Source organism: Erpetoichthys calabaricus, chromosome 17 (assembly GCF_900747795.2).
Source record: "Erpetoichthys calabaricus chromosome 17, fErpCal1.3, whole genome shotgun sequence".
Classification (NCBI taxonomy): domain Eukaryota; kingdom Metazoa; phylum Chordata; class Cladistia; order Polypteriformes; family Polypteridae; genus Erpetoichthys; species Erpetoichthys calabaricus.
The window spans coordinates 60968431-60989262 of record NC_041410.2 but is presented as its reverse complement, the minus strand read 5'-3'; the positions used below and the strand labels follow the sequence as shown (position 1 = coordinate 60989262).

The 20832-nt window shown below is 38.3% G+C and overlaps 1 protein-coding gene across 3 annotated transcripts in view; it reads right to left on the bottom strand.

Moving 5' to 3' along the window:
• Positions 1-20832, bottom strand: part of mtfmt (mitochondrial methionyl-tRNA formyltransferase) — a 157734-nt gene that overhangs the window by 82757 nt on the left and 54145 nt on the right. For all 3 annotated transcript variants that reach the window (XM_028823099.2, XM_028823100.2, XM_051920233.1), the window contains one exon: positions 13692-13794. In XM_028823099.2, coding sequence (XP_028678932.1) covers positions 13692-13794 — 103 coding nt within the window. The remainder of the gene's footprint in view (positions 1-13691; positions 13795-20832) is intronic.

The following is a 20832-nucleotide window of genomic DNA, read 5'->3' as shown; positions in this document are numbered from 1 at the left end:
GCGATGTGTTTCATTTAAATTTTTTAGGTGTATGCTAATAATAACAAATTATCAATAAGCGTTATTCATTGTTATCCATGGAGAAATACGTTAGCAAGAATGAAACTGCGAAAGCGTTAAAAAAAAAGCAAGGAACCAAACGAAGGTACAAAGAAGATTACATCGGATATGGTTTCATATCTTCGGGACCTGAAGATGCTCCATTGCCATTCTGTCTGATCTGCAATTCAGCTCTGTCGAATGAGGCGCTTGTTCCAAGCAAATTGAAGAGACACTTGGAAACAAAACATCCAGCTGTAAAAGCGCAACCGAAGGAATACTTCGAAAACATCAGGGCTCAACAAAATAAACAAGCTAAGAAACTTACGAACTACCTAAAGCTGCCAGAAAAGGGATTGATTGCAAGTTATAAGGTTGCTCAGTTATTAGCAAAACGCAAGAAAGCGCATACAGAGGCTGAATCAGTCATTGCACCAGCTTTAGCAATAGTTGTTGAAACTATCCTTGGACCTGATGCCGCCGAAAAAGTTAAGAAAGTTCCTTTGTCAAATTATACTATCTCGCGCAGAATTGAAGACTTATCGTCAGATTTACAAGATCAAATCTGCGAACACTTTGACGCGCCTGACGATGAAGTGTCTCTGTTGTGGTCTCTTCAAGTTGATGAATCCACCGACGTTAGCGGCAAAGCCCAGCTGCTAGCTTTTATTCGGTTCATAAAGGTTTGAAAAATGTGTCAACGAATTCTTATTTTGCAAAGACTTACAAACTACGACCAAAGGCGAAGATATTTTCAATGTGGTGAACGAAAACATTTTGCTCTTCAAACTACAGTGGAAAAACTGTGTCAGCGTTTGCACCGATGGCTGTCCTTCCATGCAGGGAAATAGAAAGGGATTCGTCACTCTTGTGCGTCAAGAAAATCCAAATGTATTAGTTGTTCACTGCATGATCCACAGAGAAGCTCTTGCCTTCAAATCTTTGCCGAAAGATTTGATGTCTGTTCTGGATCAAGTGATTACAGTTGTAAACTTCATCAAATCTCGACCGCTTGCATCCCGACTTTTCTCTCAGCTCTGTGAAGCAATGGATTCAGACTACAAATGCCTCCTGTATCACACCAACGTTCGTTGGCTCTCCAGGGGAAAAGTGTTAAAGCGTGTCGTCCAACTCAAGGCTGAGCTGATTTCATTCTTGGTGGCTGAAAAAAAAGACTTTGGATTTTCTATTCATGACGAGATCTGGTGGGTTAAGGTGACATTTCTCTCTGATTTATTTGACAAATTAAATTCACTGAATTTAAGTCTTCAAGGACCATCGGAAAACATCATCACTGCATCCTCAAAACTGAAGTCATTTGGTGAAAAATTGTCGTTGTGGCAAAGTAAGATCTCGAAAGGAGTCTTCGACTGCTTTCCTACTTACAATGAATGTGCTTCAAATAAACTTTATTTGAAGCACATTCATTGTAATAAAGAAATCACCCCCGAAATTCTGTACACTTTGACACACCTGCAGTCAACATTGCAGCATTACTTCCCAACAGTTGGAAGTAATGAATATGGATGGGTCAGCTATCCATTTGGAAACAATGAAGCTACAAATCTTACAACTGAAGAAGAAGAGCAGCTCATTGATTTAAAAAAAGATGCAGTTCTTAAGTCAAGTTTTGCCGAGAAAAGCCTGGATGTGTTTTGGATTTCAATCAACAAGTTATATCCTGCAATCAGTTTAAAAGCAATCAAAATAATTCTTCCATTTGCATCTTCATGGTTTTGTGAGTTTGGATTTTCAGCACTGACTGAAATCAAGTCTAAGAAAAGAGAGAGACTTCTTACAATAGACGCTGAAATGCGAGTTTGTTTGTCGACTTTGGAGCCTCGATTAGATCGCATTTGCTCTCAAAAACAGGCACATCCTTCACATTGAATGTAATACTTAAAAACAGGTAAAATAATTTTTCATTTTATTATAAAACAATTGTTGTTCTTCCTGGTGTGCCGCGAAATTTTTTTAGTTTTTTTACTGTGCCAACAGACAAAAAAGTTTGAGAAACACTGATATATATATATGTGTGTGTGTATATACAGTACTGTGCAAAAGAAACAAAAGAAAAATCTAAATCAAATCAATATTTGGTGTTACTATCTTTTGCCTTCAAACCAGCATCAATTGTTATAGGTACACTTGCACAAAGTCAGGGATTTTGTAGGATTATAGTCAGGTGTATGATCAACCAATTATACCAAACAGGTGCTAATGATCATCAATGTCAAACGTAGGTTGAAACACAGTCAATAACTGAAACAGAAACAGCTGTGCAGGAGGCTTAAAACTGGGTGAGGAACAGCCAAACTCTGCTACCAAGGTGAGGTTGTGGAAGACAGTTTCATGTCATGGCAAGATTGAGCACAGCAACAAGACACAAGGTAGTTACACTGCATCAGCAAAGTCTCTCCCAGACAAAGATTTCAAAGCAGACTGGGGTTTCAAGATGTGCTGTTCAAGCTCTTTTGAAGAAGCACAAAGAAACGGGCAACGTTGAGGATTGTAGACGCAGTGGTCGGCCAAGGAAACTTAGTGCAGCAGATGAAGGACACATCAAGCTTATTACCTTATGTCCAGCAGTGCCATCAGCTCAGAACTGGCAAAAACCAGTGGGACCCAGGTACACCCATCTACTGTCCAGAGAAGTCTGGCCAGAAGTGGTCTTCATGGAAGAGTTCCAGCCAAAAAGCCATACCTCCGACGTGGAAACAAGGCCAAGCGACTCAAGTATGCACGAAAACATAGGAATTGGGGTGCAGAAAAACGTCAGCAGGTGCTCTGGACTGATGAGTCAAAATTTTGAAATATTTGGCTGTAGCAGAAGGCAGTTTGTTTGTCAAAGGGCTGGAGAGCGGTACAATAATGAGTGTCTGCAGGCAACAGTGAAGCATGGTGGAGGTTCCTTGAACATTTGGGGCTGCATTTCTGCAAATGGAGTTGGAGATTTGGTCAGGATTAATGGTGTTCTCAATGCTGAGAAATACAGGCAGATACTTATCCATCATGCAGTACCATCAGGGAGGTGTATGATTGGCCCCAAATTTATTCTGCAGCAGGACAACGATCCCAAACATACAGCCAAAGTCATTAAGAACTATCTTCAGAGTAAAGAAGAACAAGAAGTCCTGGAAGTGATGGTATGGCCCCCACAGAGCCATTATCTCAACATCATCGAGTGTGTCTGGGATTACATGAACAGACAAAAGGATGTGTGGAAGCCTACATCCACAGAAGATCTGTGGTTAGTTCTCCAAGATGTTTGGAACAAACTACCAGCCGAGTTCCTTCAAAAACTGTGTGCAAGTGTACCTAGAAGAATTGATGTTGTTTTGAAGGCAAAGGGTGGTCACACCAAATATTGATTTGATTTAGATTTCTCTTTTGTTCATTCACTGCATTTTGTTGATTGATTTACCTAACATCTCTACATTTCAATTTATTTCTGACGATTTCAATAGTTTCTAGGACCCCGTGCTGTAATATATTAAAAGTAGCTGCGGCCCAAGCACTGAACCTATCGAACACCACTCTTTTACTGTCAGCCAATTCAGATAGGATTCCTCGCACCATAACCCTCGGCTTCCTGTGTGTGAGATAATTTTGCACTTAAATTCTGTTTGACATGAACAGCAACCCCACTTCCTCTTCTGTTCTGTCTGTCCTTCCAATAATTGTATATCCTTCTAGGTTATACTTATCCTCATCTTTTTTATTTAGCCAGCTTTCTGTTATTGCTATGATATCATAATTATGCTCAGCTACATACAACTCCAACTTTATTTTTGATACCTCTGGCATTAAGGCAAATTATTTACAATATGTTACTCACTTTACTTTTGCATTTAAATTATGTATTAGAATATAGATTATTATTAATTTTAACATTATTGTTTGTACCTTTATGTACATTTCTAAACCTAGTCTGTCTTAAACTCCCTACCTACGCCCCCACCAATCTGTACCCTACTTTTTAAAAATCCTCAATTAACTTACTCATACGCCTCCCCAACACATCTGTATTGGCAGATCAGGTCATATCTGCTCCAAAAGGAGTCAATCCCCCTAAAGACTGAGTCTCCAACTATCTCTACCTCTCACTTTCTGGGAACTGGTTTTGAGGTGTCCTGTTGGGCTCCTCATGTCTGCCTACCACCTCACAATCTTCAGAGACACTGTCCGGCTCTGCAAGGACCTGAAAACAGATCGACACTTCCAATTCTATGGTTGACGCCCCCAAACAGTGTGTACCCTTTAACTTGTGCCTTGTGACCATGACCCATTTATCTCCACCTGACTAGTTTGGTCTCCTCTCACGCCACCTTAGGGATGCACACTATCTCCCTAAAAGACACCTGGGCCAGGTCTGCTAATTCTCTACTGCAACGCAGGCCAGCCAACTCTTGCAGCAGTACAGCGACCCTGAGCTCGAGGTGCTGGACCAGCTGCCATCTCCTGCTGATGCAGCTCTCAGAGAAGACTGGCTCCTCTCCAAGCCATCTTCTAAAATGTCCAACAAAACTTGCATTGCACTGGCCTCACTATTAAAACTTGATTTTAGATAACTAAAACTGTTCAACATTTTAAATTTAATATTAAATGATTTAATTTATATGGTAAAACTAAAAACTTTAAACCAAAAAATACATTAAAGAACTGCTTGTTATTTTACTCCTTCTGATCTCTTAAGCTCCAATAAAATACTCCCCCTCAACGGCCTGCTGTTTATCTTTCTATAATAATAATAATAATAATAATGAATTTTATTTATATATTTTACTTTACATTAGCAGTAAATCTCAAAGTGCTACATAAAAAGTTTAAACAAAGGCAAAGCAAGATAAAAACAGAGATAAAACAACAATAATTATAGCATTCTTAATTAGCTTTCCTAAATAAAAAAGTCTTCAGCTGTTTTTAAAACAGCCCACAATCTGCTGTGTTCTTAGGCTCTCTGGTAGGGCATTCCAGAGCCATGGAGCAGCGGCTGCAAAGGCTCGGTCACCCATTGTATGAAGTTTGGTCATGGGGGGGCGAAGGTGGTAGGTATTTGCAAAACGGAGGTTTCTTGCAGTGGATTGTAGTATAAGGAGTTCTTTAAGATATTGTGGAGCATTTCCATGAATACACTGGTGAGTAAACAAACAGTCTGTATTCAATACGGAGGTGGGCAGGGAGCCAATGAAGTGACCAAAGGATTGGTGAAATGTGTTCATATTTCCGCACCCTCATCAGGATTCTTGCAGCACTATTTTGAATTTGTTGGAGCTTTTGAAGGCTCCTGCTGGGGATCCCAAAGAGGAGTGCATTACAATAATCCAGCCTGGATGAGACAAAGGCATGAACCAGTTTTTCAGCATCTCAGAGGGAGAGGTAGGGACGGAGTTTGGCTATGTTTCGGAGATGAAGGAATGCAATTTTACAAAGGTGATGGACATGTGTATCAAATGAGAGATGGGAGTCTAACTTGACACACAGATTTGTAACAGAAGGGGAGAGGGTAATGGTACAGACAGAAAAGGAAATACTATTTACAGAGGAACGAAGTTGATGGGGGGTGCCAATTAAAAGAGCTTCAGTTTTAGTGCTGTTCAGCTTGAGGAAGTTCTTGGACATCCAGGCCTCAATCTCATCCAAGCAAGAGGAAAGAGTTGATGGAGGTGTAAGAGAAGTCGAATCCAGTCTAACATAGAGCTGCGTATCATTGGCATAGCAATGGAATGAAACTCCATGCTTGCGGATAATGTGACCCAGGGGTAGCATATAGATATTAAAAAGGGTTGGTACAAGGACTGATCCTTGTGGGACCCCACAGGTGACAGTGTGGGTATGAGACTTAGCATCCCCCAAGACCACATACTCAGCCCTATCTGTAAGATAGGACTCAAACCACTCCAAAGCAATGCCAGAAAGTCCAATTATATAGTGAAGATGATGAAGGAGAATATTATGATCTACCGTATCAAATGCAGCTGTGAGGTCCAGGAGGATAAGGAGTGATGGAGAGCCCTGGTCAGCAGCCATCAGGAGGTCATTGGTGACTCTGACCAGGGCTGTCTCTGTACTGTGAGAAGTTCAGAAACCAGGTTGAAATTTTTCAAACAGACTGAATTTTTTGAAGTGATCCTGAAGCTGAACCAAAACAACCTTTTCCAAAATCTTAGACAAAAATGGACGGTTGGAGATCGGACGATAGTTTGCTATCACTTCAGGATCCAAAAAGGATTTTTTTAAATGAAGTCTAATTTTTGTGGTTTTCAGGGTCAGTGGGACTAAGCCGCTCTGGAGAGAGTGATTAATGATATCAGCAATAAGAGGGCTTATATCTGATACACTAGCTTTTACCAGAGGAGTAGGAAAAGGTTCCAATGAACATGTTGAAGGCCTCATCCTCTGTATGATGCCCTCAACTTCTTTAACTGTGGTACAGAGGAACTGGGAAAGGCAGCCCATTGGCTTTGATGTAGAAACATCCAGTGATGGAGGGCTGGAGACAGACAATGAGGAGCGGATGATGTCTACCTTAGAGGTGAAATATTCAATAAAATTATTGCACTGCTCCTCTGTGAAATTATTACAGGCGTAGGAGTGAAGACTGAGTAAATGATTTATCATGGAAAAAAGTTGTTTGGAATTTCCAGGACTGTTGTTGATTAAATTTGAATAGTATTGAGATCTGGCAGTGGTCAGTGCTGTGGAGTAGTTTTTTTGGTGTTCCCGATAAAGTTAATTTGTGGACTGTTAAACTGGTTGCAACAAAACGCTGCTCGAGGGCTCGCCCAGCTGCTTTCATCTGTCGAAGCTCACTATAAACCACGGGGCATATTTTAAAAAAGAGTCCACTCATGATTTAACTGGGGCATGGGTCTCAAGGATGTTCTGGAGTCCATTGTTGTAATAATTGATTAATTCATTGACAGAAGAAAGGTGTGAAGCAATAGAAAAGTTCTTAATGTCAGCATTTAAATCAATCAAATTTATTTTTTTCAGGTTCCTGAAGCGGATACAGTGCTGTGGTTTACAGTACAGTGAATATGTGGGTAAATCCATCCATCCATCCATCCATTTTCCAACCCGCTGAATCCGAACACAGGGTCACGGGGGTCTGCTGGAGCCAATCCCAGCCAACACAGGGCACAAGGCAGGAAACAATCCTGGGCAGGGTGCCAACCCACCGCAGGGTGGGTAAATCCATTGAGACAATTTTGTGATCAGAAACACCCAGATCAAGTACTTGGAGATCAGAGATGAGGACTGAGTCAGTAATGACTAAATCAAGGGTATGACCCTTGTTGTGAGCTGGGCAGCAGAATAATTAGAGGGTGTGTCCACATGAATGTTCAGATCTTCAAGAATCAGTATATTTGATGATATTGTACAGAAAGATGAGACCAGCTCATTCATTTCCATAATGAAATCAGGGTGTTGTTTTGGTGGTCGGTAAATATGAAGTACAGTAATCCCTCGCTATATCGCGCTTCGCCTTTCACGGCTTCACTCCATCGCGGATTTTATATGTAAGCATATTTAAATATATATCGCGGATTTTTTGCTGGTTCGCGGATTTCTGCGGACAATGGGTCTTTTAATTTCTGGTACATGCTTCCTCAGTTGGTTTGCCCAGTTGATTTCATACAAGGGACGCTATTGGCAGATGGCTGAGAAGCTACCCAACTTACTTTTCTCTCTCTCTTGCGCTTACTTTCTCTGATCCTGACGCAGGGGGATTGAGCAGGGGGGCTGTTTGCACACCTAGACGATACGGACGCTCGTCTAAAAATGCTGAAAGATTTTCTTCACGTTGCTACCTTCTGTGCAGCTGCTTCCTGAAGCGACATGCTGCACGGTGCTTCGCATACTTAAAAGCTCGAAGGGCACGTATTGATTTTTGATTGAAAAACAAACTCTGTCTCTCTCTATCTCTCTCTCTCTCTGCTCCTGACGGAGGGGGTGTGAGCTGCCGCCTTCAACAGCTTTGTGCCGCGGTGCTTCGCATACTTAAAAGCCAAACAGCCCTATTGATTTGTTTGCTTTTCTCTATCTCTCTGACAGCCTGTGCTCCTGACGCGCACTCCTTTGAAGAGGAAGATATGTTTGCATTCTTTTAATTGTGAGACGGAACTGTCATCTCTGTCTTGTTATGGAGCACAGTTTAAACTTTTGAAAAAGAGACAAATGTTTGTTTGCAGTGTTTGAATAACGTTCCTGTCTCTCTAAAACCTCCTGTGTTTCTGCGCAAATCTGTGACCCAAGCATGACAATATAAAAATAACCATATAAACATATGGTTTCTACTTCGCGGATTTTCTTATTTCGCGGGTGGCTCTGGAACGCAACCCCCGCGATGGAGGAGGGATTACTGTAATGTAAATTCTAAGTAAACATTTAAATGTAGAAGGAGCAACACCTTAAAAATAGCTTGCCTTAATGCTAGAAGTATCAAAAATAAGGTAAGTGAGTTAGGGTTGTATGTAGCAGAGAATAATTATGATATTATAACAATAATGGAAACCTGACTAAATAACAAAGATGTACATTGAGGGATACATATTTTTTAGGAAGGATGGACAGAACAGAAAAGGAGGTGGGGTTGCTGTTTATGCCAAACAGAATTTAAATGTAAGACCTCTTCAGTTGGATGATGAACCCCATCTTATTAAGGACATGTGGCTTCGCCTGGAAAATATTAGGGGAAAAAGGTCTTATTTTAGGAGTGTGTTATAGACCACCCAATTCAGATAGTAATTTCAACACACATCTCTTTAGTAATATCAAAAAGGCAAGTTTACAGGGAGATATTATAGTTTCGGAAGACTTTAATTATCCAAATATTAACTGGGATAACCTTGCAGATAGAGAAGCACTTCAGCAGGAGTTTTTAGAAGTAATCAGTGACTGTTTTTTAATGCGACATGTTAAAAGCACCAACACGGGATGAAGCTTGTCTGGATTTAGTATTTTGTAATAATCAAGATAGAATTGAGGGTGTGGAGGTGATGGAACCACTAGGGTCAATGACCATAGTATAATACAATTCTCAGTATTTTGTAAGATTGCAGATGCAAAGACTAACATTGTTAAGTTGAACTTTGGTAGGGCAAATTTTGACCAAATGCGACAAAGTCTAAGTAGGATACACTGGGATAAGCTTTTAAGTGTGGAGACAGTCGAGGAGCAGTGGAACAGGTTTAAAAATGTTTTACATGTAATGCAGGACAGATACATACCTAAAATTGGAATTAATAGGCAATTTAAAAAAACTCCACAGTGGATTAATAAAGATTTTAAAAAGATGCAGCAAAGGAAAAAACTACTTTATAAGGCATATAAGACTAATAACTGCAAAGTGAATCATAGAGCATATGAAAACATGAGAGCAACCATTAAGAAGGATATCAGGGAGGCTAAAAGACAGTTGGAGAGGAATATAGCAGATAAGGTGAAAGAAGACCCTAAGAGATTCTTTCAGTATTTTAGTAGCAAAAGAACAGTCAAGGTAGGAGGTGAAGTGCATCAGAAATAGTAAAGGGGAATTAAAAGATACAGACAATTAAATAGCGGATGTCCTAAACTTACATTTTCTGAGGTGTTCACAAGTGAGAAAGTGGATAACCTCCCAGAGGTAACAGGGACCACTAAGGAGGTACTGAGGGATTTGGAAATTGTAGAGGAGAAGTACTGCTGAGATTAAATAACCTGAAATCAAACAAATCACCAGGACCAGATAATATTCACCCTCGCGTTCTTAAGGAGGCTAGTGAGTACATATATAAACCCTTGATACATATTTTTAGGAAGTCACTGGGCACTGGAGAGATTCTGATGGACTGGAAAATGGCAAATATCATCCCATTATATAAAAAGGGTGACAGGGCAGATCCAAGCAACTGTAGGCCAGTAAGCGTAACATGCATCACAGGAAAATTAATGGAAGGAATTATTAAGGATAAGATTGAGCAACACCTTGGCAAGGACAAGAGTTATTCTGAACAGTCAGCATGGATTCAGAAGAGGAAGGTCGTGTTTTACTAACATGCTGGAATTCTATGAGGAGTCAACAAAAGGATAGATCAAAGTGGAGCATATGATATTATTTATCTTGACTTTCAGAAAGTATTTGATAAGGTGCCACATGAGAGGCTGGGCATCAAACTAAAAGAAGTGGGAGTTCAGGGTGATGTTTTAAGATGGGTGCAGAATTGGGTCAGACACAGGAAGCAGAGGGTGATGGTGTAAGGTAACCGCATCAGAATTCTCCGATGTTAAGAGTGGGGTTCCACAGGAGTCAGTGCTAGTGCCACTGCTATTTTAATATAAATAAATATATATATATATATATATATATATAAATATAAATGATTTATATATGTAGTACTAGGGTGTTGTACCGTGTTAGCCATTATGAATGTAGAGAAAAGCCAAGCAAAATGACACCTTTTATTGGCTAACTAGAAAGATTACAATATACAAGCTTTCGAGGCAACTCAGGCCCCTTCTTCAGGCAAGATGTAATACAGAAACAATCAATGTTGTAAAGTATTAAATTTTAGCATGAGTTTAACTTCCCATTCTTTTCTCTCTTGCTGTGTTTTGAAGTTGCCCATAAGCACTGTGACCTTAAAGTCCTTCTCACAGTGTCCATGGCTATTGAAGTGGGCCGCCACAGGAACATCTGTGTTGCCATGTTTAATGTGGAACCTGTGTAAGTTCATTCTCTGGCGGAGTGTTTGTCCAGTTTCTCCCACATAGAGTGCAGTGTCAGGACATTTCATGCAGAAAATTAGGTAGACTACATTAGATGATCTGCAGGAAAATGATCCCTTGATGTGATGTTCAAGTTGGCAGTGTGGTATAACTATACGGTCTGTATCATAGATGTGGGCACATGTTTTGCATCTTTTCTGTAGGCATTGAGATGTGCCATTTTCTGTTGGTTCACTTAGGGAGCCTCGGACAATTAATTGTTGAAGGTTTGGTGGTTGTCTGTATGCCAGGAGGGGAGGTTCAGGAAATACATTTTTCAGTGTTTGGTCATTGTTTAGTATTGGCTGAAGTTCTTTTATAATTTTTCGAAGTGTTTCAAGATGTGGGTTGTAGGTGACAACAAGGGGGATGCGATCCTTGTTGTCTTTGTTTTTATATTCCAGAAGGTTGTCTCTGGGTATGGCAGTAGCTCTTCTTATTTGAGTGTCTGTTGTTTTCGGGGTGTAACCTTGTTTGATGAAATCTTAGGTAACAAGCTGGCTGGTTAAATTTGCAGATGATACCAAGATAGGTGGATTAGCAGATAATTTGGAATCTGTTACATCATTACAGAAGGACTCGGATAGCATACAGGCTTGGGCAGATTTGTCGCAGATTAAATTTAATGTCAGTAAATGTAAAGTATTACACATAGAAAGTAAAAATATTAGGTTTGAATACACAATGAGTGGTCGGAAAATAGAGAGTACACCTTATGAGAAGGATTTAGGAGTCATAGTGGACTCTAAGCTATCAACTTCCGAACAGTGTCCAGTAGTCATTAAGAAAGCAAACAGAATGATAGGTTATATAGCATAATGTGTGGAGACAGTTGGAAACTTATGGGTAAATTTTGCACAAACATTTACAAGTTTTTCTTTACACAAAGAATGATGGACACTTGGAATAAGCTACCAAGGACTGTGGTAAACAGTAAAACTTTAGGGACTTTCAAAACTTGACTTGATGTTTTTTGGAAGATTTAAGTGGACAAGACTGGCAAGCTTTGTTGGGCTGAATAGCCTATTCTCGTGTAGAGTGTTCTAATGTTCTAAAAAAAAACTTTGCAAAATATGCTGTTTGCATAACTATTAATTCCGCACACTTTTATATTTTGTAGAGCCACATTTAGTACCAATAAAAGCTTCAAGTATGCAAGGCTAGTAGACACATATTTATAATTACTTCATTGTTAAATTTGTTTCTTTTCATATGAAAACTGAACTGGAAATAGTATTTGCAATTTCTCAGAGCCATAAAGTTAAAATTTTTTTTTTTTTTTTTTTTTTAAAACTGTGGTCACTACTAAGGAATTTGCTCAGGATGATGCCCCACTTTCCTCATCCTTCCTGATATGGTAGCAGCAGGACCCATTGTCTTTGGATTACAGAACAGTTCTTTCAGCAATGAACCTGAAGGAGAACTCCTTTTTGTACATTGGCAGAACAGGTTTACACTAAGCAAAAGAATTGTCAATGCAAAGGTAAATACATGAAATTAGATCACCAAGATACCATGGCAAATCCTAAACTCTAAGCCTTTTTCATAAAATAGTCATTTAATTAAGTCATCTTCCAGAGTCTTATCTTAAAATGAATAAAGTTCAGAGGCTCTTTTTATGTGGGCAACTACATTATATATCATGGCTGCTACAATGTTACAAATCGCAAGACAGCATCATAGCTACAAGACACATAAAATTGCAGCAACCTTGAAAATAAATACAAATGAAATGGCAATGCAAAATAATCCATCACCTAAATAAAAATATGTATACATGGAAATAAAAAAAAAATCACAATACATGAACATAAAATCAGAATGTCAAAACATATTAATAATTAATACATTCCTGGAAGTTGGTAGGTCAGAAAAGATCTTTTAAGGCATTGTTTAAACTGGAAGAGTAAACTCACAGATTTCACAAGCAACACACACCTTTCTATTGCAACTTCTTGTCCTCAAAGACGAAAAAGGTCAAAACACCTCAATCACAGAACTGAAGAAAAAGATTACTGTTTCTTGTGACACACCAAATACCTAACTGTCTCATAAAGAACAGTGTCTGTTGAGGTTTCTCAAAGATACCATATGTATTAATGTATAAAGCCACTAAGGTATAAACGTGTTCTTACTTAAAAACACAAGCAGGTCTTTGCTTTCACAACAGTTTAGTTACCTAATTTATATACTGAAACTGATGACATTTGTGATGAGCAGTGTTAGACAACTGCCATCTTGCTTACCATTCCAACATAATCTGAAAGTGAAATTCATTTTTTAGTGTACATTGAATAAAGAAGTGTCAATATGACTAAACCTTGTAGGATGCAATTAAAGAAAAGGGCTTTAGTCTACTTTAGCTTCACCTCCTTCTTCCTATCATAATGGAACTCCAACCCCTAACGATGCAAGAACTAACTGATATTAATTTTATCAGTCTGTCAAAAAGTCTAAAATGCATATTTGTATTAGACAGAACTATATTTAAAAGATGATCAAGACCTTGTGGCTGGGCAATTTCAGATACTGAAGTATAAATTGAAGCCTGAGGAACAATGTACATGATGGTGCACTTTGGGATTTTATCATGTAGAAAATATGCAGCTTGTCACATTTAAAAAAAGTCTTTTTAGTTAACTTTGAAACTGCAAAAATTGCCTGTAAAATTGACTTTAGGGTTGGTTTTGCAAAGCTGTATGCAAAATCCATGTTTCACTCATCACAAATATTTTGAATATGCAAAATAAATATTCTGTTTGTGATACTTATTTATATGCTGTTTTTTCCAAAATGTAAATAATGATTTCCAGAATAAATGCTACCGTACATGTGGCCAAAGTTCTAAATGTCAAAATCATTAAAGGTATAGTTATAAAGCCTGTTCTTTATTGTTGACTTACCATTTCAGCTCCCAGTTTTGAAAGGTCTGCTCCAAGTTCCTCAGATGTATACCTTGCAGGGACTACAAACTCTTTCTGCATCAAAACTGGTCCCACATCAAACCTAAAACACAAGTACTTTATTTGAATAAAAAAACAATACAAAATTATTACTTTTGAAAAACCAGTGGTTCTCAAACTTGGGAGTCAAGGGTGGTTGAACGTGATGTCACATGATGCTTTAAAATAAAGTTAAATATAACTCTAAAAGTAGCTTTTGCAGTCAGATTTTGGGTTACAGTGGCCTTTACTTAGAGCAACTCTGCAGATACAAACCAGCTCATTAAATCCAAAAATGTTTCTTTTCCACTGAATTTCAGAATTAACTGTTAACTAGGAGTCTATCTTTATTACCTTACAAATGAAACAAACTAGTTACAAATAAAGCAAACTAATTTTAGATTTGATTAGATTTATTTGTCCCCCAGTGGAAATCAGAACTTTACAGAAGCTCGAGAGTGAGAAAGAGAAATATATAAATAATAAAACAAACAACCAACCCCTAAACACAAACAAGAACTTCTTGTTTGGATATAATTAATAACAGGGCTACAGGTGGCAGTAAGATGATCAGACCTGTCCAGATGTTCATTTCATGGCATTAACATTTGAATAAATCAGGTCCAGCTTATTGTGTCCAAAAAAGGTACATGTCATTAGACAATGGTTCAGAATTACTCATCGTTCTCTTGCCATTGTTTTATAATAAACATCAACAGGATGATTCAACTGCTCCTACGCAGTAACATGGACGAACTCAGTCAGTTTTTCAAAGTCTGGATCACACTTATCAGCTTTAATTGCAATGTGCTTGAATCTCCTCCATAAGCCTCCAGACCCCCTCCTGCTTTTACCACTCTATCTGATCATATCAGATGAAAACTGTCCTGCAATAAATATCATCCAAAATATGTTTACGCTGGTTCTCAGCAATAAACAAAGGCAACAGTACCAGAACAGTCCACGAGTTGCCATAACATGTAAAAGTTTATATAACTTATTTAAAAGCGACCGAACATTCCCCATTTTTGGCCAGTTCAGAGTTCTTTCCACCTTACTTTTATCTTTGTTCTATATTCTTGCATCTTTGGACGAGCTGCTTCTGCAATAAAGTGTAACAGAGAGCAGTGATCACAAAGCTACCAGATGAGTAGGGAAACATTTAATACTTTCCCCTTTACATGCTCAGAGACTCTTACATTCTCCAATGTTTGAGACATAGGTAGCCATCAGATACTTTGGAACCTTTTAGTTCATACTGTAATAACTTTCAAGTTCCCAGCTTATCCAAAAAGCAATTAATATATAGGATGATGCTCGGATCTGTGATGATGGCAGCATATCTTCAATTGAAAAAATTACTTAAGATTAACAGTAACAAACCAAAAGCCACATCTTAACATTATCATAATTTTTATAAAAAAAATAAATAAATACATTTTTTTTAAAAAAGTCTCAAAAAAAGAACACAGCTCACATAAAAGGCTACCGCTTGTGCGGTACCTGCAAGATAAACATAAATTAAATTAAAAAAAAAAAAAAAGTGACATGAATGTATAGCAGACATTAATAACACAGAGCCACAGTAAAGTGCTGAACATTCTTTGTTCATTTTCTGCTTATGCGTGCACATTTTACCAATTATAACCTGTAGTGTGCATAGCTATGCAGATAAACTCTGTCACAGATACAGACGTATGAAAAAGTTTGGGAACCCCTCTTTAATTCTTTGAATTTTTGTTTATCAATAGCTGAGCTTTCAAAGTAGGAACTTCCTTTTAAAATATGACATGCCTTATGGAAACAGTAGTATTTCAGCTGTGACATTTATTGGATTAACAGAAAATATGCATCATAACAAAATTAGACAGGTGCATAAATTTGGGCACCCCAACAGAGATATTACATCAAAACTTAGTTGAGCCTCCTTTTGCAAATATAACAGCCTCTAGATGCCTCCTATAGTCTTTGATGAGTGTCTGGATTCTGGATGGAAGTATTTTTGACCATTCTTCCATACAAAATCTCTCCAGTTCAGTTAAATTTGATGGCTGTCAAGCATGGACAGCCAGCTCGAAATCATCCCATAGATTTTTGATGATATTCAAGTCTGGGGACTGTGACGACCATTCCAGAACATTGTATTTCTCCCTCTGCATGAATGCCTTTGTAGATTTCGAAATGTGTTTTGGGTCATTGTCTTGTTGGAATATCCAACCCCTGCGTAACTTCAACTTTGTGCCTGATGCTTGAACATTATCCTGAAGAATTTGTTGATATTGGGTTGAATTCATCCGACCCTCGACTTTAACAAGGGCCCCAGTCCCTGAACTAGCCACACAGCCCGATGGAACCTCCACCAAATTTGACAGTAAGTAGCAAATGTTTTTCTTGGAATGCGGTGTTCTTCTTCCATCATGCAAAGCGCTTTTTGTTATGACCAAATGACTCAATTTTTGTCTCATCAGTCCAAAGCACTTTGTTCCAAAATGAATGTGGCTTGTCTAAATAAGCATTTGCATACAATAAGCGACTCTGTCCGTGGTGTGATTGCAGAAAGGGCTTCTTTCTCATTAACCTGCCATACAGATGTTCTTTGTGCAAATCGCGCTGAATTGCACAATGATGTACAGATACACCATCTTCAGCAAGATGTTCTTGCAAGTCTTTGGAGATGATCTGTGGGTTGTCTGTAACCATTCTCACAATCCTGCGCATATGCTGCTCCTGTATTTTTCTTGGCCTGCCAGACCTGGGTTTAACAGCAACTGTGCCTGTGGCCTTCCATTTCCTGTTTAATTTCCTTACAGTTGAAACTGACAGTTTATACCTCTGAGGTAGCTTTTTGTAGCCTTCCCGTAAACCATTGTTTCCCAAACTCGGTCCTGGGGAACCCCTGTGGCTGCAGGTTTTTGTTCCAACCGGATTCCTAATCAGTGACAACACCTGGATAGCACTGATCTCATTTAATTAGCTGTTTTGTTTTTTTTTTCTTTTATTCGACATTCAGAAAAGCATAGCAGCATGAATTTTACATTTAAAACACATTTAGAAATATTTCTGCTTTTGCTTTAGATTTAAATGCTTAACTCTCTTTTGTTGATTTCATTATATTTTGTCCTTTCTCTGTGCAGTTTTCCCCCTTCGTTGTATTTTAATAATGACAATTTAAAACAAGCAGATCAGACACCCAGGCAAACAACACTGAATAATCAAAGGCTGCAACTACTTTAGAGTCAGACCCACTAATTAGTAAATAATGGATTAATTAAACAATTAAAAGACCAAGAAAAGTAGAATGAAAATCAAGATGAGAATACTGTTAAAAAGAAAAAAAAATACATTATTCCTATATAACTGCTTGGTAGATTTTAATACTTTTTTTTTTTTAGCAAACTTAGTTTTCTAATTTCTATATTGTTTCCTAAACACAGAACCTGGGAAATATCAGTTCACTTAATTCGCCCAGGAGTTCAATTAAAAACAGAAGCTGGTTGAAACAAAAACCTGCAGCCACAGGGTTTTCCCAGGACCAAGTTTGGGAAACACTGCCCTAAACCATGATACTGAACAGTCTTTGTTTGCAGATCTTTTGAGAGTTGCTTTGAGGATCCCATGCTGTCACTCTTCAGTGGAGAGTCAAAGGGAAGCACAACTTGCAACTGACCACCTTAAATACCTTTTCTCATGATTGGACCCACCTGTCTATGAAGTTCAAGGCTTAATAAGCTAATCCAACCAATCTGGTGTTGTAAGTAATCAGTATTGAGCAGTTACATGCATTCAAATTAGCAAAATTACAAGGGTAACCAAATTTTTGCACAGCCAGTTTTTCACATTTGATTTAATTTCATACAACTAAATACTGCTTCACTAAAAATCTTTGTTCGTACATACTCAGATGTCCCTAGGAAATGAAAGACATACCACTGTTATCTTTTTTGTTGATAGCAGAGTAAATTATTATGCAGGCTGAGAGGGGCTCCCAAACTTTTTCATATGACTGTATCCAGGAAGGAAAAGGAAAAGACTGACAAAGGGAAGTCTCCCATGAAATGTTTGCCTGAGAACAACCAGTTTTGCTACAAACATTACAGATAGTGCTGAAAAAGGGATACAAGACACCTCAATCAAAAAGGCAACAATGGCTGGTTGTGCATTCAGTAAACCCTGGCTATTTTGCAACAAAGGTCATTGTAATCAGAATATAAGTTTAATATGTCACTGTGCTCTGTGCAAATATTTTAAATCTGCTTTTCTTTTCTTCTCACACGTACAGCTAACACAAAACCAGATTTAGTACAGGGGCCCTGCATTTAGAATTGTTGGCAAGCATCTTAAGACAAGACAAGTTAAGGACAACTGCGAAATTGGCAACGTGCACTATTTCTGGGTGTTAGAGTCAGCATGATATTGGATCTTCTTTTCCTTATTTGGACTGGCATTATTTACCTAAGTGGGGGCCTGCACATGGAGAGTATAAAGCCTTGGAACATTGCCCGGCAATGTTGCCTCTTTATAATATATCTATTTAGGTTCAGGTTACTTAAGACACCACAATTGCAAAACGAACGTATTCCCAGGGAGCTAGCGCCTCCTAGTGGAAAACAGTCATGCCCTTGTTGAACGCAGTAAGATCAAGAAACTAGATTTCAAAAAGTTAATCCTACCTTTATTTGGTAAAGGTTTATTATTCAAGTGCTTTAAGCAAGGACATCTTAGTAAACACTGTACAGAAATAAATAAATGTCAAATATGTTCGCAGTTACATCCAGGCATCTTGCATATGAGTAAAGAATATAAAGACTCATCCGCTAAAAAAAAAAAGAAAAATACTGAAAAGAAGGATATCACCTGCTCCTATGTCTCAGTGGAATCAGAGATGTGTAATATTAATGGGTCCGTTAAGGAGCATATGCTAGCTGTGGTCCCAATCAAGGCCAAGTCTAAAATGAGTGAAAGGTATATAGAAACCTATGCTTTAATAGATTCTGGCAGTACAGCAACATTCGGCATGAAAGACCTTCAAAGTAAGTTAAACTTCCAAGGAACAAGAGCTCAGATTCATCACAGCACAGCAGAAATGGATAAGGTTGATAAACATAACTAGTAAAATGTTCTGTCCTGTCAGAATTACAAGTCTGTGGCGCTTAAGAAAATGTATTCATTGAATTTTGGATTGTTAATGGTCTGTTAAAGGGGTCAGATAATTAAAGACTGCAAAGATATACAGTCAATCATGTGTCAATAATGAAAATAGAACAAATGTTACATCATCAATAAGGACTTTCCAGAGCGCAGTTGTGAGGAGAAAATAGCACAGGAAGACATTAATTCAATGTGCATAGTTTCAGAGTTTGCAAAACTGTCAGATAGACACTACTGCTTAAATCTGCCTTTGAAAGATGAGACGCTTAAAATTCCAAATACTGGTTGTACTGAGGAACAGCGTGCTATTGGCTTCAAGAGGAAACTTAAAAAGAACAAACGAAAGATATCTTAGATAAGGGATATGCAATTATGGTACCCACAGAATAGTTGTCACTTAGAAAAGACAAGAGTGTTGTACATACATGATCATGGAGTATCTCATGTTAAGAAAAAACAAAATTAAGAGTGCTTTTTGACTGTACAACCACTTACCAAGGCATATCACTGAACAAACAACTGCTGGAAGGACCTGACCTAGGTAATACTCTCATTGGAGGTCTTAGAAGATTTAGGCAGGAACCAGTAGCATTACTGACAGATATTAAATCAATGTTCAACCAAATAAAGTTTACATATAAAGACACTGATCTTTTTTGTTTTCTGTGGTGGCAATAAAGTAACCTGAATGATGGACTAGAGGAATTCATACTGACAGTACAACTCTTTGGAGCTACATCTTCACTAAGTTGTGTTTCTTACGCTCTACGAAGAATGCATGATGGTGACTAAGAGAATAAAAGTGGAAAAATAAAGCTAACTTTTACAAGTACCATAAATTTACAGCCGATCTGACACAGTTAATTTTCAAATAATATTGCATTAGTGCAACGGTGTTTTTCTGATTGGCACTATTCAGGTCATAAAACAATTTCTTCAAAATGTCACATATATTTGTCTCTTTCTATTTTCCCCCACGGTGTTGCGTTGACATCATGCACCAGAAGACGTGAGATTATTCAGTGTGAGCAGGAGCATGCGGGAGGCCAGTTGCTGTGTCCTACAACATGCTGGCGACGATGAACGCACATGTACTGTACAAGGCATGCACGGGTCCACTGAGAAGAGTGTTCTTTGCTCACCTTGCAGAGGAACTTTGTCGTCACTTTTTACAAGAAAAGGAAGATGCAACATCGACAAGCTTCTGTTCTAAGACAGCCGCTTCCCCCAGGAAAGATGCCCCTTCAATGTAATAGAAACCACAGCACAGAGAGAAGTGTGTACACGGCAACAGGTACACATGTCATAAATTTAGGAAGGATAGTCCTTGAGTGTGTGGGAACTGTTAACATTTGATTTTGATGATTGCATATAGCGCAGAACTGACCTCTCTGTACTATTCTTTCCTCTGTATGTCTTGGAGTACAAAAGAAACACCACCATATACCAAAATGTGGAGATTGGGCAAAATCGGAAAAAATAAACTCGGTCACTGATTACAACTGCAAGAAGGTATGCAAATTAATATGAATAATGTTGCATCAGTGCCAAAATGTTTTCCAAAATGTACTATACAGGTCATAAAATGAATTATTCCAAATATCATATATACCTAGTTCTCTGTTTGTCAGTTCGGCTTTGACATCATGGACCATAAGGTGCATACTTATTCAGCCTAAGCAGGAACACTCAATAAAACTGAAAAAAAAAAATTCAAGTGACAATGAGATGGGAAGAAGGCAGCTTCACCAGCGTTTGTATGTCAGCTTTTATCCATCCAGATCAGAGAATTCCCAGTTCCAGTTTCTCAAAACACCCCTCACATCTACAGTTACTCCCAGTTTCAAATAAAAACAAACAGTGTCGGATCCTGGGGGGGTAGTATGTATCGTGATCGTGACAGAGAATAAAAGTGAAAAAAATGCTTTCATTGTATAATATTAACAATAAAAGC